The following is a 16,382-nucleotide window of genomic DNA, read 5'->3' as shown; positions in this document are numbered from 1 at the left end:
ATGTAGATTAAAGGACTAATCGCAGCAGCGTTTAAATGTAGAGGGAGTAAAGAACTAGCTTTACATAGGTATTACATGTAATCACAAATGTCCGATGTCAACCTACAGTGAGGACTTTAATTAATTGCTATAAACCTTAAGCTGCTGTCCAGCTAAAGTCAATATTTTATTTTAATACCCAGCGTACTTGCATATTAGTAACTGCTTTGCAGCTGCAGTAATCTACTAAGTATTCCGGGGTATCATCAGTTCAATTTCTCTCAACACCATTTTAACAAATAATACACGATATATATATATATATATATATATATATATATATATATATATATATATATATATATATATATATATATATATATATATATATATATGGTTTTGATAAGGAATGGTATTAAAGTTATATCCGTTCCGCTGATACTCATGGAGGACATACATGTACTACCTCGTATATTTCTGTGATAAACATACATAGTTTTCTTTATAATTTTACATCACATATTGTCATCAGGTCCAAAAGGTGTAAATCTTTCAATTAATGGAATACCTTCCTATCTTCCCAGTTCAACTGGTAGGTGATGATTTGAAGTATGAAATTTTGCAAGATTTTTTCAAAATTTCAGGGGTAAAATACATGTATCTAAATATTTTTCATATCCAAACTTTGATTTGAAAATTTGATTAGTAACTTTAAAAATCATGTACCTTTGGTGACTTATTTATATCAGCCTGTCAGTTCTGAATGAATTGATCTTGTAGTCTCTGTTCATCAGCAGTTGTAACCCTTTTTTAACCGGGTTTTCCAAAGAAAAAAATCGGTTATTGAAGTGGTGAAGATGGCCGGGGGGAGAGGGTATCCCTATTGTATGGATAACTCCTCCTACAGTGTTCAAGATATAAGAAGTTGTTGTTTTGTACATATATTAGGAAAGTGCATATCACTTGGATTCTAATTCTTGACAATTTAAAAAAAAAAAAAATACTAGCTGTTGAATGTTCAACTTTATCATTTTTTTCGCAGAATATTGCATATACACATGTAAGGTATGTGGCAACGCACTTTGAAAAAAAAAGCACTTTGAAAAAAAAAATCAAAGTGCGTTCAATTTGGGACCTTCTTAACGTACTTTGAAAAAATTTTCAAAGTACGTTAAGAAGGTACATCAAATTTTTTAGTATCGAGACTCTTAACGCACTTTTAAAAAATATGTAAAAATCACAAATTCTCGAATTTAATTTCTAATTTGCAGATAATATGATGATTTGTTAACACTAATGAATCTACCGTATTTGAGAACGGGGATGGGGATGGGGGTGGCGGTTAACCATCGATACAGGCCAATTACCAGTACATCATTTAATTGATCAGAGGAAGAAGGTCCCCTATTCCTCATTTTCTCTTCTAAAACATATGATTTTCACCAACATTTAAGATCGGAAAAAGAAATATGCTGTGTTGTAAATTAAGTAAATGCAGTGATATTGAAAAAACGAGCTGACAAAACAATGATTTCTCCATAGGTACAAATGTATGTTAAAGAATCTATAAGTGTTTCAACATTAACCCTCTTTTTATATTCTAATCAAATAAATAACTTCAATATAAAAAAAAATTACATAAACAAAGATTTAATTACAAACATCAAAATAAGCACTTAAAAAAATTACGCGCTTTGAAAAAAATTTTCAAAATGCGTTAATTTTGGGACCAAGTCAACGCACTTTGAAAAATAAAAAAAAATATTTTTTTTCGAAGTGCGTTGATATCGTCGATATTAACCCACTTTGAAAAAAAATGTTCAGGGTTTAGTAAAAATAGTTGATAGTTTAATACACAATAAATGATTGTTTTAACCTTGTTTAGCTGTTTATCTAAAAAAGAACTCATTGCATTCTTTGCTAACTTGATAAACAGTTTCTAGATGAGAATTTGTTTCTTTCTCATAAGACAATATCGACAATTCACACAGAAAAAATTTCGGGAGGTTTGAATTATCCAAATATGACATAAACTTCATCGCTAAGCAACTGCATTTTCCTTTTTGAGTATGCAGTAAATTTACTTCTTATCTAGTATATTGGGCTATGCCAGAACGAATATGATTTAAAGGTATGAATAATGGAGATCAATGTATAATATATTTTAACTTGGCTTATTGCAAATATGATGTGAAAAAGGATACCTTAGTTCTGTTTATCAAAAACAATATGGTCTTTTAGAAGACCAGAGCGAGAAAATTAACCCACATCCTAATGCTTATTTTTAAGTTTATAATAATTTAATGTTCGTTAATGTTAATATTATTTTATTGGAGTGAGTCATTTGAATAGAATACGAAAAGAGGGTTACTGTTGAAGCACATAGATTCTTTAACATAACAATGGAGAAATTATTGTTCGGCCAGCTCATTTTTTCAATAACACTGCATGTACTTATACAGAGCATATTTCTTTTTCCGATCTTAAATGTTTACCCAAAGTTGCTTAACATCATATGTTTTGGAAATAAAAATGAGGGGTAGGGGACCTGCTTGTAATCAATTAAATGATGCACTGGTATTTGACCTGTATCTTTGCTTAACTCCCTCCCCATCCCCCTCCCCGTTCTAACTACGGTAAATTAAATCACGAGTGTTAACAAGTCATCATACTATCAACAAATAGAAATTCAGTTCCAGAATTTGTGATATAAAAATATTTTTTTAAAGTGCGTTAAGAGTGTCGATACTAAAAAATTTTGATGTACCTTCATAACGCACTTTGAAATAAAATTTTCAAAGTGGGTTAACTTGGTCAAATATTTAACGCACTTTGAAAAAAAATTTCTCCACCCCTCTTTTTTTTTTTTTTTTGCAAAGTTACACTTAACCATCAGGCACATAGCATCAGGGAGGGGTCAGGCCCCCACTCTCTTTTTTTTAACAAGTGTTTTTATTACCCCTGAACATGTAAAAGTATTCTTATAGCCGAGGTTTGGGAGCCTTGGAATCTAAAAGTTGACATGATTATATAAACTGAATATATTTTGATACAGGGTATTTTTACAAATAGCTTCATTCATACGCCCACTCATTCAGTTGCATGTATATTCACATTACTCTACATCAAAATAAAGTACAGAAAATCAGCATTTTACAATGAAACAAACATAAAGTACTTTGTAATATCTAAGATCATAGGGGCAAAAGGCTGAAAATCAACAATCATTATTAAAGGACAGCCTCGCCCATCTTCCATAAAATTTTTCTAATTCACAATTTTTCGTGTAAATAAATTTTTCACATTTGTAATAATAAAGTATTTCACTTTTGAGTCCAATAAAGGTGGGTAATTCTTTTCTACTCCTTTTTCTATATATATATGTCTTTTGACAATACATATTATTATATTGAAATTGTTATAATATTTGTAGTTTTTACCCAATATCACATCAATTCTGTTCAGTGGTATATATCTAATTCAAATTCTTCCTTCATCCAAACCAGTAGTTATCCCAGATTTCACTTACATATTCACATTCCCAAAAAAAGATGACAAAGAGTTTCTGTCCCCCACTTTTTATCGAGCAAACATAACTGTTACTAAATTTACCTTAAAAAATTGATATATTATTTTTTTTATATAATATTGATATTGAGAATGTAGAGTCATAGATATATTAGCCCCCACCCCCACGGATAAGGAATTTCATGGTTTTAGAGAAAAAAAATTTTTTGGATGATTAGATTTTTTTGAGTTATAGGCATACTAAATTTTTTAATTTTGCTTGTCAAGATTTCTGACGATTAACGTTAGTCTATATCTCCCCCCCCCCCCCCCTTTCAAATTTGCTTCCGACTTCCGAGTTCCGACGCCACTGTTATCATGGTTATGAAAATAATATGAACAGCAGCGAAAAGTAAATTTAATTTCTTATAAGATAGCCTAATTGATACATGCATCTTTCCATTGAACAATTTTGTTTAACGTTAGTCAGGCAAGCTTAAAATTTTTGGAAAGCTAGGCTATTTACTTGTATGCGCATGGCAACAGAGAAATACACAAAGGACACCCGAACGGAGAGTTCCGAAGATTCGATCGTGATCGTACACGCCTGCGTGCTTGGCAACCGTTGTTTACAAAGGCCGCCATACACTTGCGAATTTAGTTGTGATAAACACCACAGAAGAAAAAGATGTCTGATTTTGGTTCTGAAGAGGGTGAAGAAGATCAGGGTCCATACCTTGGGGTATTTATTACTAGCGTCTTATTTTTCTTTTTAAACAAGTACACAGAGCGTATCGCAACTTCAAATCTTGCAGAATGCTCATGCGTGTATATTGCCCATACAATCATAATATCTGTAACGTTAGACTGAATGAAAAATATTAGAATATTTAGTAAATTAACGTTAATACTAGTAGAGTAAAAGGAAGCAAATTATTACAAGGTATATATTATACTATACAATGTACATATAGTAATATGATTAGGCCTAATTAATATTGTTGGTACAGTAATATTTGTAGAATGTTTAGTTGTTAGCTTCTTTTTAGTCAGTTTTACGTTGTTATTTGTGTTGAAATGGTATGAAATCAATAGACCTATAACATATCTTAAAATCAAAGTATCCTAAATCTGTTAATTAAGAGTAGTTTGTTTGAATTAAATTAAAATAGCCAGCATAATATTCTGTCAAAAGATATTTATGTTGTACATTTTGTTACCCCATATTTATATTAATACCTCAGTTTTCAAACAATGTTCTCTCAATACTATAAAAAAACCCCAAGATTTTTCATACACAGCTAAATATAAAGTTGACGGGGATTTTGAAACAGACATATGAAAGACAATTAAAAATTGTGCAAATGATGGAAGATGTCAGGTTTTTCCATTATGATTGAATCTCCATAATAAATAGGTTTTTGTTCCTTTGATATTATCTGATAGCTGCAGGTCTGTAACTTTCGGTCTGAAAACATTCAGATGGACAACCTGGGAGCTATATTAGACCTTCAGCTAGATGAAAGGAGACGATGTGTTTTATCAAGGAATCTAAATTTTTTTCCCTTTCATCAATTTCAATATATTGTATTTCTTTGACAGCTATGCATAATTTCATTAAAAGCGAAGTATGACAGAAAGTGAAATTAACTTGGGACAGCTAGCTTATATAGACTGCATGTATATATTAATAAGATTTCCAGCAGAATAGTCAATCTCTTTTAGATTATTGTTTCTGTAACTACCAGTATACAGGAGGTTAATTTGTACAAATTATCACCTTTAAACACTCACTTTAAAAAAGTAATTTTTCAAATCATACTGATTATGTCTCATTCATCTATTATAAATAGGAATATGAAGGAGGGCGCAATGAAAATGAAGAAAGGCATGGCCATGGAAAAGCAACATTACCAAATACAGATACATATGAAGGAATGTATGACTGTGGGAAACGACACGGTCAAGGTGTATACAGGTAAAATGAACAAGATTTTTACTTAATTGTTATGACATTTATGTTCTTTAATTTATTCTTGATGTCGCAAGATGTTTTTGCATCACTTTGCTTAATACATACTTTGATATTCATTTGATATCTTTTTTATTGATAAATGATTGAAAAAACACAGTGTTAATTTTCCTTTAAAACATCTTCAATCAAGTTAATTTGAAGTTGAATTTTTTCCTGTTATTTTAAGTTAGAACACATGCTTATAATTCCATATCTCTAAGGAATTATAGAAATTTGGGATTATCTGCTAAACTCCAAAGGTCACAGTGGAATCTAGATCCTTATTTCTTGATTGTTATATATATTTATCTTCGGTGGTTTCCAGTCACAGATATTCTTGTGAAAAAAATATTGTATATTACACTGCAACTATGATCATTATGGTTTCTATTGAAATGATGTCACATTCTTTTGCATAAAAAACCAAACAATTATGGATTTACACATCAAAACAATATTGAAAAATGGGGTAAAAGAAGTTTTCATGATTTGTGATTATAATTATGATTTTTAATTCCAACTTGTGTCTTTTCCTGGTTACCATTAGGCTTACAACTCATTATACAACTCATGCATGCACTTCTACAAGATTTTTTGTTTTTAATTTATTACCTTTTTTGGATTCAGATTTAAAAATGGTGCAAGATACATCGGAGAGTATTTGAAAAACAGAAAACATGGTCAAGGAACATTTATTTATCCAGATGGCTCAAAATATGAAGGTATGTACGATCTATTTTCACATGCAGTATGCAGTATACTGTATTAATTAAGAAATAAACAACAATATTTAGTGAACATGGCATTATGAATAGCAACTGCTCTGTTGGCATATTCCATGATGCGCCCTAGCTAGGAAAAGCCTTAATTTTTGTGAGAAAAATTATATCTAAAAGATTCTGCATTAGATTTTCTATCCCAGTTATGATTTAATATTAGCGGTATATATGAATTATTTCTTATTCCTGATCATTTCTTCTAGGAAGCTGGGTAGATGATCAAAGATGTGGATTTGGTAAATACTCCTATGTAAATGGTGACACATATGAAGGAGAATGGAAGGATCATCAGCGACATGGCCAGGGAACCTACACATATGCTGCCACTGGCACAAAATATGTAGGCCGATGGCAAATTGGGAAACGAGAGGGGCATGGTGAACTAATTCATGCAAATCACAAATATGTCGGAGTGTTCAAAGATGACAAGGTACAATTTGTATGCATGATAATTATACATTTGCCAATTTATGAAGTATATAAATATATACTTAATTAATTACACTGCAATTAATAATTAATTACATATAGTCTTCTGAATTGATCATATAGATGAATCATCATAATTTATTATTTTTTAGGGTTTTAAAGGGACTTGGACACGATTTGAGATCAAAAATTTTATTTTCATTTTTTATGTATAAAATGATTTACTTGTGCATTTTAAATGATTGACCAAAATAATAAATGTTAAAGTCAAGTTACAAGCGAGATACAGAGGTAAGAATTGATAGTTTAGTAAACAAAGCTCGAGTCTTATAGTTGTTTACAAAAAATGTAATGTAGAATTTTACCATTTCTTAGACAAAGTGACATGTAAAAAACAATTTAAACTAATTCAATATCTTCATAAATGCTATTATCAACAAAAGAAAGTTACATTTGATCAAAACTTACATCAATACAACACATATGTAAAAATGACAATGTTCGAGCTTTGTTTACAAAACAAAGAATTATGAACTCTGTATCTTGCTTATAACTTGATATTTGAGTTTCAAATTTTGACATAGTATTATTAACTTCTATATTTATCAGTATAAACATTGAAAATGGAAAAACAAAATTTGAAAATTTTAAGTCAAATCGTGTCCAAGTCCCTTTAAGTTTATTAATTGCCTTGTCAAGAGATACAAACTTTTATGTCTTTATGCTCCAATTTTCAGCCAATGGGGAAGGGAAAATATGTTTTTGATATTGGATGTGAGCAACACGGGGAATACATTCCCATTGAACAAGTAAGTCATGGCTATATATTATAGGTACTAGCTAGAATATATGTATACAATATCTATCTTCAGTTTATGTATAGTTATTGTGTTTTGGATCCTAGCAACTGAACATTTCAAGCTGTGGTCATACATTCATTCCAAAAACCCCTTGTCTGCATATACATGTATTTCTGTGAAGTTGATTAATGATGATCCCGAGTAAACCATTGTCAAACCGACGCGAAGATGATCGATTGAAGGGTGTCAATTTTCAAATATTATCCTCCCAAATAGGCACTATTTATTTCATTACACTGAATGTCTTAACTCTAAAGAAAAATTTACTCTTTTACAAATGACGTGAATTCTACGGCGAACCGTACACACATAATTTACATGCATGTAACAATTCATCGTGTTACCCCCTTGCCAAGTGTGTTGCTAACGCTGAGGGTAATGGAATGAATTATTAACTGTGTCTAATCCATCAGATTTCAACATGAAAGTATAATAAAACATACAATCTCTATGTACAGTTCCATTCATACAAAAAACTGAGCCATTGCAACATCATCAAAAAAGTTTGTTTCTAATACACGCTTATTCTGTAAACATTTTTTTATCTTGCCAGTGAAGTTAATTAAAAATAGAAACTGAACTTTCTGATTAAAGGAGAAGGAAGACAAAGGTGATGATGAGGAGCCCTCAGCAAATATTGTCCCTAAATGGAAAGCAGGTCAAGTTACAGCTATTCATCTCAAGACAGAGGAAGATATGGAAGAGGAGGAAGAGGCGGCCAAAGAACAGACAGAGGGTAGGTATCGGACTAAATTGGACATGATCAGTTTGTCAATCATATAGATATAATCTTTAATGCATAATCAAAGAGTTTTGTATTCACTGCTATGCTAAATTAGCTGCAGAACTGTTACAGCGCTAGAAGCTCTACAGGAAATTTGGGTTGACGGACCGTGGAGCGCGCCTGGGGCTACAGTTCCATTCATACAAAAAACTATTTATTGTGCACTAAAAGTTTACTTATCTAAGAATGTATTCAGTAATTATTTTTTTATACCAAAAAATTCCTTAGATATTTTACTACTGTATCACCACTTTACTTGCCTCAAACATTTTCCTAAACACCCTAACCAACCTCAGAAATTAAAGTGTGTTAAATGTTGGATCAAGAGTCGCATTTTTGTCTGTAAATAAACAACTTTGTTTTACTTTACGAGAGCTGACTAGGGTGTTTGATACTAGCTCAGAGGCAAGTAAAGTACCAGCAATGACATCTGAAGTAAAATGTCAAAGGAATATTTCGGTATTGAAATTTTCAAAGAATATTTTCCTAAATTAGTTTATTAAGTCCAAAACATACAATTTTTTTATTTGGATGAAACTGTAGCTCCAGGGTCCGTCAACCTGAATTTCCAGTGGAACTACAGTTCTGCAGCTATGCTGAATTCATTGCCCGAAAACATGAATTTTAGATTGTTTCTTTTCAAATTTAGTTTGCCTCATATTAAATGATTATTAACTGTATATGAAAATGAGATATATATTATGGGTGTTTTACATATTATTAATTGCTATTCATAGCATAAGGTAAGAGATATATAAACTGACACAGAGGTAATGTTTTTTATCTACTCCATTGAATTTTACTTGTTATTTGTTATTGTTGCTTTTTTCATTTCAAATTGAGATTACAGACTCATCAATGGCTTTAATCATTTGCTGTTGATTATTATTTTCTATGTGTATTTGTTTATTAAATAAAAAATCTGTCAGTGATACATTTGTTAAGAAGTAAGCACAAGAGTTTTATTTTGCATTTTGAGGCATGTTTAGTTGAAAATCATCCGAATTGAAATTGATGTGCATGTCAGATTTTATTACTTGTTATAACCAAAGTTGTCATACATTGATACTGTACGTACGTATTACAATTGACTAACTCCCAGTACTGATTTTATTTCTGTTAAGTACAGTATCTAGCATCCTTTGAGATGTATTAATTTATTTTAGAACAAGTGAAAAAGTACATGTAATAATTTTTCTAACTCAGTGGAATAAAGAGGTAAAAAAATTTTTAATCTTTTCACAGAACCATCTTCCACTGAACAGCCAGCTGAATCACAAGAAGAAACAACCGAAGAAAAGAAAGAAAAAACTGAGGAAGGAGAAACGGAAGAGAAGAAAGAGGAGGAAACCAAACAGGAAACCGCCCCCGAGGCTGGGGAGGACACCACCACAGGGGCCGAGGAGGGAGGAAACCAGGAGACGGCCGACCCAGCCCCTGAGGATCAGGAACAGTCAGCAGAATAATTGAAATTATTTAATTTTGTCGTACATTTACATTTTGTTACCTAACATTCTATAAAAGGAGTGAACGCGATAACAGGAGAGAAACTTCTTTGTGATTCAGCAATCTGAAACTGGAGATGGTTCTAAAGAATATCAATAAATTATACTTTATATATATATATTGTTATTGTTTGGGTTTGTTCTCAAGTCCATTTGTATGCAGTCACTAGACAGGTGTATATAGTCATATATGGTCATATTGGGTAGATGTAATATATATTTAAAGAAAACTACGATGCCTCAAATTTTCAGGAATTTTTCTCATTTTAAAATATGAGGTTTTGCCAATATTGAATGAAAGAATGCAGAATGTCACGAAAATTTGTAGTTGATTTTAATTAAACAATAAAATGCTTTCTTTGGTAATTCATTCGGGATATGAAGGTAGCGACGTTGCAGAAAAATGAAAAGTTAGTAAAATTCCCTAATTTACATGTACATACATTAGCTGAGAGAAACGGCGAAATCGTCACCTGTGAGACTTTGAGTCTGACATCATCATGATAATTTCGTGCAGCCCATGATTTTTCTTAGGTCGTTCAGTAGCTAGGCTTCGACCAATCAATAAACAGGGCGTGTTAATTTTAGTTCTGTCGGTTTCAGCCGCTGTATATTTCGACCAATCGATAAACGGGGCGTGTAGATTTCAGTCTGGCTATGAATTAACTATAAGTTTCCGTAGAAAATACAGGAAATAATACTTCGTAGATGTAAATGTTAAGACATTTGCATATTTAATTTACACGCACTATTTACAGGCAGTTTTGTTGTTATAATTTTTTCTGGGCGGTACACTATTTAATTTTTATGCATCCTTATTTTTGCGACGCATTGTCAAGTAATGTGGAAATGTTCATGTAAGCTTGCATTTCCTTTTGTTCATACAAACTTTTGTTCATACAAACTATGGCGACATAAAGGTGGCAACAAAGCAAAAAACAATACATTACCCGCGTTAGCTAGTACTATAATAGTACTTGTGTTGACTCACAGCATGTGCAGTGTAAAGGAAATGGGAGTTAAGCCTATTGCCGATATAAAGCTGATGTTGGTGCGAATGCCCAGATATCACAGCTTAAAGGAAATACGAGAAAGTGTTAAGGCGTATTCCTCTGAGAGTTTTGAAGTGGTCAGTCATTACAATCGAAATTCTGATGAAAATGAAGCTCCCAATTTGTTTAGTAATGCTATCCATACGTGAGTACATCTTGTGTGTTCTTTTTATTATCATGATTTAAAATTGTAACCAGCAACAATAATAATCGGTCGATCCAACTAATGTTATTTTTATAATCTGATCCAAATTTTAAATTACTTTGAAAAGTTATAATATTGGTATGAATAAATAAGAATTCGTTTTGTATAAAAGAAATTTAATAAAATGCTTTCCTTTGGTGATTCTTATAGTATATGAAGGTAGCGACATTGTAGGAAAAATAACAAAACCCGCTGACGCGGGTTATGTATTTTCCCTGCAGAAAAGAAAATCACATACTAGTAACCCGCAAACGGGGTTATGTTTTTTCCCTGCAGTGATCGCTACCTTCATAACCCGCATGAATCATAAAAAGCATTTTATTATTAATGTTTACATCTTTCTTTTAACAAAATAATGAATTGATCGTAAAAAGTAAGTAAAAGTAACTTTATTGTTTATATATCAGTACAAAAGAATATGAGAATTTGAATCTGACATTATTATGATTATTTTGTGTAGTCCGTGATTTTTCTTGGTTGCTGGAGGTTTCGCTCATCTACAAACTGGATAAAACTGGATCATGATCATGTAGATTTCAGTTTTGTCAGTTTTAATTAATAGAGCTGAGAATTGCAATTTCTATAAGAAATAGAGTGAAACATACATAGTGGATGTAAATACATGTATATTGTGATGAACTTCCCTGACTTCTTATTGATGTTTGTTGGTTTTTGAATGTTTCAAGAACATTTATCACCGACCAGACTAATCATAAATGCCTCGGTAGGTTTTGAATTTCGTGTCAAGGGATCAGGTCCTTATTCAACGCCTAAACTCATCAGAAAATATAAATTTTCCAATTCACCAGGTCATTGGTGTAATGATTTTGATTTTGTATTTTGAGATTGCCCCTGTTACGTCACATTGGTCATTCTATGTTTTATGTGAACCCCGTATCTTGTAAAACAGTACTTCCGAGTGTTTGAATAAAGACACACGTGTTTGAGGAACTCAGCGTTCTTACTATATATATTTTCCAACACCCGAAAATATTACAATTGGCAAACGCTTCTGCGCTACTAGTATTAAATTAAAATTGCCCCTATGCATAAAAATTTAAGATGAAAAACAAAATGAACCATTAGTTACTAATGTATAAAAAAAAAAAACCCTTTCGGAAGGTTTGAAATGAAAAAAATGATAAAGCACGCAATGTTGAGTGGGTATGTTTTAGCTAACCAGAGGACTGCTTTTCGTCGGCGTTCTTCTTAGATTCAACACTTTCATCCTCGTTTTAAGTACCAATGGGCCAGTCAAGCCCAAAGGACTATATATGATACATGTATGAGCCTAGAATGGCCCTTAAAATAAACATGGTTTTTTGTTTTCTTTAATTTTTTGTTTTCTTTGTACACATAAAGGCTTATATGTAAAGTTACTTTATGATTTTCACTTTGATCCAAATGCCCACAGTTTAGAAATATTACATCACAGTTAACATTTTCCCGCCATTTTTAGCATAAATTGGCTTTTTTAAAAACATTTTTTCTATCAGAAAACATTGAGCGCATGCTTGAACAAAAATATTTTCATCAGAGGTGTATCTATCCTAGACTAATAAGGGACAAAAATGTTTTCCTTGTTCAAAGTGTCGCTCTTTATTTCCCATTCTCAAAAATATTTGTATAGGGCTAGGAGGCCAGCCCTTCGACACACAATAAATATTCAGTGAAATACTAGTAATGGTATTAAGTTTTTTCACTAACCGAATTGCGTCACTCATCAAGAGTGTGAAATCATAAATGTATATGAAACAGATTTAAAGTTTATTTCCACACCAAATAAACCGCATATGATTACAAACGCATTTTTGTTATTCAATTTATACAGTATGGGCATACAGTATAATAGTTTCACAGTCGATAAACTAGGATTATCGACTGTTAATTAAGGACTAAGGAATCATTTTTTTAGTATTATGAGGTGATAATTTTGGTCACGGCGTGATCAAATCCAATAAATGATAGATTTGATCATGCCCTGACCAAAATAATCACCTCGTAATATTTAAAGTATGATTCCTTAATATTATTTATATTTATATAGAGAATAATACATACCCTTTTCCATATCACAGCCTGTATTAGCCCAAGACTCCAATATCAGCCCGAGGGCGGAAGGCCCGAGGGATGATATTGGTTGAGGGCTGATACAGGCTGTGATATGGAAAAAGGGTATTTATTATTATATTTATTACATACTAAGTAATAAATTATGTAAAAAGGCATCAAATTGAACAAATTGATTTTAAATATTATCTGAAAGTAGTCTGTATATTTATTAAATAAAAATATGAGATCTTATTGTTTTACCAACATGTAGCTACAGAACTGAAATTTCCTCGTGCTTTAAAATTAAATGTTCCAAATGTCGACTGCAAAAAATGTTTCATTTTTCATCTGTAAACATGCACAAATGCCGAAACGGAAAAAAGGCAGAGGAGTTCCGCAAGGGGTGTGATACGGATCCGTATCAGCCCTAGGGCTAATAACCTGTATCAGCCCCGGAGGCCGATATGAGTTGTGTGATGTCATCTTTATCACATATGCCAAAAAAACCTGTATTTATTACTAAGTATGTAATAAATAATTATATGTAATTGTACGATTTTTAAATATTTTAATATAGATAAGCAAACCCCGCTGGCGCCTCATTTATACGTCATTTGAAGTTATGGGTTTTATAGTACAAAATCGATACGTAGTGTTATCACAGGCAAAGACACTGGAAAATGTAAATATAGTTTGCGGTTCGTAAACTAAAGTTTCGGTTCTGAAATATAGATGATTACGTTAACTATGGTTTACAGGAGTGAAATATAGATTAACGTCGTTAACTATAGTTTACTGTTTACACTCCGTAAACTACGGTTTACAACCGATAAACCTAGTTTATCGTGTTTGAAACTATGTTTAGCCCGTTTTGTGAATTTGGTGTGTCATAGATATATTTCGCATAAATTATGGTTTATGCATACGTTGTTGACTGGTCTACAAGCATATAGTAAAAGAATTTGTTGATATGGCTCTGAGTGGATAATCCGGATTAGTGTGCAATGTACAATTGTAATTTCAGACAACTTGATAGTTGTATCTGGTCAGACGTGTGATATGCTGACCAGTGGAATCCAGCGATGCTATGCTTCCATTGGCATCAAGCTTCCACAAGAAGATATCAAAAGCATCCTGTCTGTGCCCCTAGATTACATCGATACATGCGGGTAAGTTGCTCAAAATAAAAACACACGCTATATATAATTTCACGAAAATATCTTTGCGTTCATTTCATAATTTACAAAAAATATTGTCAACTCAATACCTTATAAATAAAATGAATGCATGTTAATAGTGGCAGATTTAAAATTAAACGTTAAACCAAGCCATTGCAAGCCCACTTTTGCGCACTGATTTATAATCAATAATCTAAAATAGTTCTTTTGACTGCCTTTAGGATGGACTACAACGAGTTCTTCCTCTGTTACGAGAGCATCATCATGATGTGTCCCGATTATAACTCCTTGAACCCCCTAATGATGAGCACCCGGTCTCTAAGGTCCATGATGTTTGGGATTTGTGAAAACAGTGAAAGTAAGATAACGTACTTGCTGGTTTTTGTTTCGAGTATAATGCTGGGCTGCGTTCAAGACTGTAGCAGTTAGCTAAGCTGCAAGGATATATATTGAACAATGTTTGTTAATCATAGCGGCTCCATACAGCTAGGTATGATCTTAAACAAAACCATGATTTTATTTAACGAAAATGGGCGCACATGGAAAATGGGAGTACAATGTCACCAGTGCCCATCAGGCACGTAACGCCCCCCCCCCCTCTTTTTTGCGCAGCAAAGTTTTTTCTTAAATTTACATACAAAAAAATGAATAAACATGGAGTTGCCCCCCCCCCCCCCAAACTTTTATGGGATCAAGTAAAAATTTAATTGAAGAAACCTTTTTTTTTTTTGCTTGTCAAGATTTTTTGGATGAGTCTGCCCCAACTGCTACGTGCCTGCCCATAATTATTTAATATTTCAATCAAATTGAAAAGAAGTATAATCGTGTGACGCAGCCTTATTGGGGTTTTTGGTTTTTTTAATGTAAATAACTGTAATAATAATAGGATTTCGTTTTCTGTATAGCTTATCTCGCGGGTTTAAAGTGTGCGGAAGAGAAGAGCGACAAGTTTCACCAATACATGGCAAACTGTTTCGGATTACGACATTTCAGTGCGGCAGTGGACGCCGTAGCTTCTAAAAACTGGACCATTTTCTGCGGGTAAGTCCTTGACGCTACAGATCAGGGTTGATAAATTCGTCATAAAGACTTATAAATAAAAACAGCCCAACAGTCTCTGGTATAATCAATAGCTTTTTTATATAACAATGTCTTCACTTTAATTTTGAATGTATATACCATATGAATTTTCATGATGGATAAAGAAGCAGTTTTTGTCAACCGATCATTAGGAAATCAGAGTGTTAAAATCAAGAGGGGTGGATGTACGTCCTGCTCATTTAACACTGTATTGATCTCTTTGATAAAAAGAACTCAGTATAAAGATATAGAAAAATACTCCAAATTTAAAGCTAAAATTGTGATTTGTTTTTGAATGATAATTTATAGCTTAAAAATCATATTCTTATTACTAATTTTTTCGGGAGGTTTTTTTTTTTTAGTTTTTTTTTTTTAATTTGCAAAACAACTCTTTTTGCACTGCACGAAGACATTTATGTTATGCAACATTATAATTTAATTCAGGAATAATATTATTTTTAACAATATTGTTCCAGAAACTTGAATAATGAAATCAGTTGTGTGGAAACTGTTTTGAACGCCTTTGAGTGCGGGGATGGGTTTCTTGAGGTCACCAAAACCTTCCTTTACACGGTCCAGCCCTTGAACTGCATGGATGATTCTTCCTACTGGGACTGGATTCGCAAATACGGTGGAAACGAAGGATCCGTGCTGCGTTTATCCTGGATCAGTCTAATGCTCTGTTCCATCTTTAATTTCACACTTTAGTTTCTCTTCAGTGAAAAGCGTCATAATAAAGCTCGAATACCACTCAAACCGCTGTAATCTCCGAACTACTAGTATTTAACTATAATTCTGCCTTCACTTTATTCCTTTGACATTATCCTTTCCAGTCATAATCTTAAAACTTGGATAAATGTATAAGAATGAAATCGAAATTTGAATGTTTAAAGAAAATACAAGTAAAAAATGATTATTTGTACGTTAATATTGAAAAAATTAAAATTTTGAAATTGTA

At 32.2% G+C, this 16,382-nt stretch overlaps 2 protein-coding genes across 2 annotated transcripts; both read left to right on the top strand.

Moving 5' to 3' along the window:
- Window positions 1-4,071: 4,071 nt before the first annotated feature.
- Window positions 4,072-9,974, top strand: LOC128155323 (radial spoke head 1 homolog). The gene is made up of 7 exons (XM_052816968.1): window positions 4,072-4,228; window positions 5,340-5,464; window positions 6,128-6,222; window positions 6,483-6,709; window positions 7,446-7,517; window positions 8,163-8,304; window positions 9,598-9,974. The coding sequence occupies exons 1-7, from the start codon at window positions 4,175-4,177 to the stop codon at window positions 9,816-9,818; spliced, it is 936 nt and encodes a 311-aa protein (XP_052672928.1). The 5' UTR covers window positions 4,072-4,174; the 3' UTR covers window positions 9,819-9,974.
- A 930-nt stretch (window positions 9,975-10,904) lies between these two features.
- LOC128155324 (uncharacterized) lies at window positions 10,905-16,382 on the top strand. Its single transcript, XM_052816969.1, has 5 exons — window positions 10,905-11,054; window positions 14,191-14,335; window positions 14,566-14,702; window positions 15,250-15,385; window positions 15,901-16,382. The coding sequence occupies exons 1-5, from the start codon at window positions 11,012-11,014 to the stop codon at window positions 16,130-16,132; spliced, it is 693 nt and encodes a 230-aa protein (XP_052672929.1). The 5' UTR covers window positions 10,905-11,011; the 3' UTR covers window positions 16,133-16,382.

This window comes from Crassostrea angulata, chromosome 7, assembly GCF_025612915.1.
Source record: "Crassostrea angulata isolate pt1a10 chromosome 7, ASM2561291v2, whole genome shotgun sequence".
Lineage (NCBI taxonomy): Eukaryota > Metazoa > Mollusca > Bivalvia > Ostreida > Ostreidae > Magallana > Magallana angulata.
The sequence above is the reverse complement of the archived record's forward strand: the minus strand, read 5'-3'. Positions and strand labels throughout refer to the sequence as shown.

Coding starts and splice junctions, on each gene's coding strand:
- LOC128155324 (XM_052816969.1), top strand. CDS start 11,012: ATGAAAATGAAGCTCCCAATTTGTTTAGTAATGCTATCCATAC. Junction 11,055..14,190: donor TTTAGTAATGCTATCCATAC/GTGAGTACATCT, acceptor TTGTAATTTCAG/ACAACTTGATAGTTGTATCT. Junction 14,336..14,565: donor GATTACATCGATACATGCGG/GTAAGTTGCTCA, acceptor GACTGCCTTTAG/GATGGACTACAACGAGTTCT.
- LOC128155323 (XM_052816968.1), top strand. CDS start 4,175: ATGTCTGATTTTGGTTCTGAAGAGGGTGAAGAAGATCAGGGTCCATAC. Junction 6,223..6,482: donor AGATGGCTCAAAATATGAAG/GTATGTACGATC, acceptor CATTTCTTCTAG/GAAGCTGGGTAGATGATCAA. Junction 6,710..7,445: donor GAGTGTTCAAAGATGACAAG/GTACAATTTGTA, acceptor TCCAATTTTCAG/CCAATGGGGAAGGGAAAATA.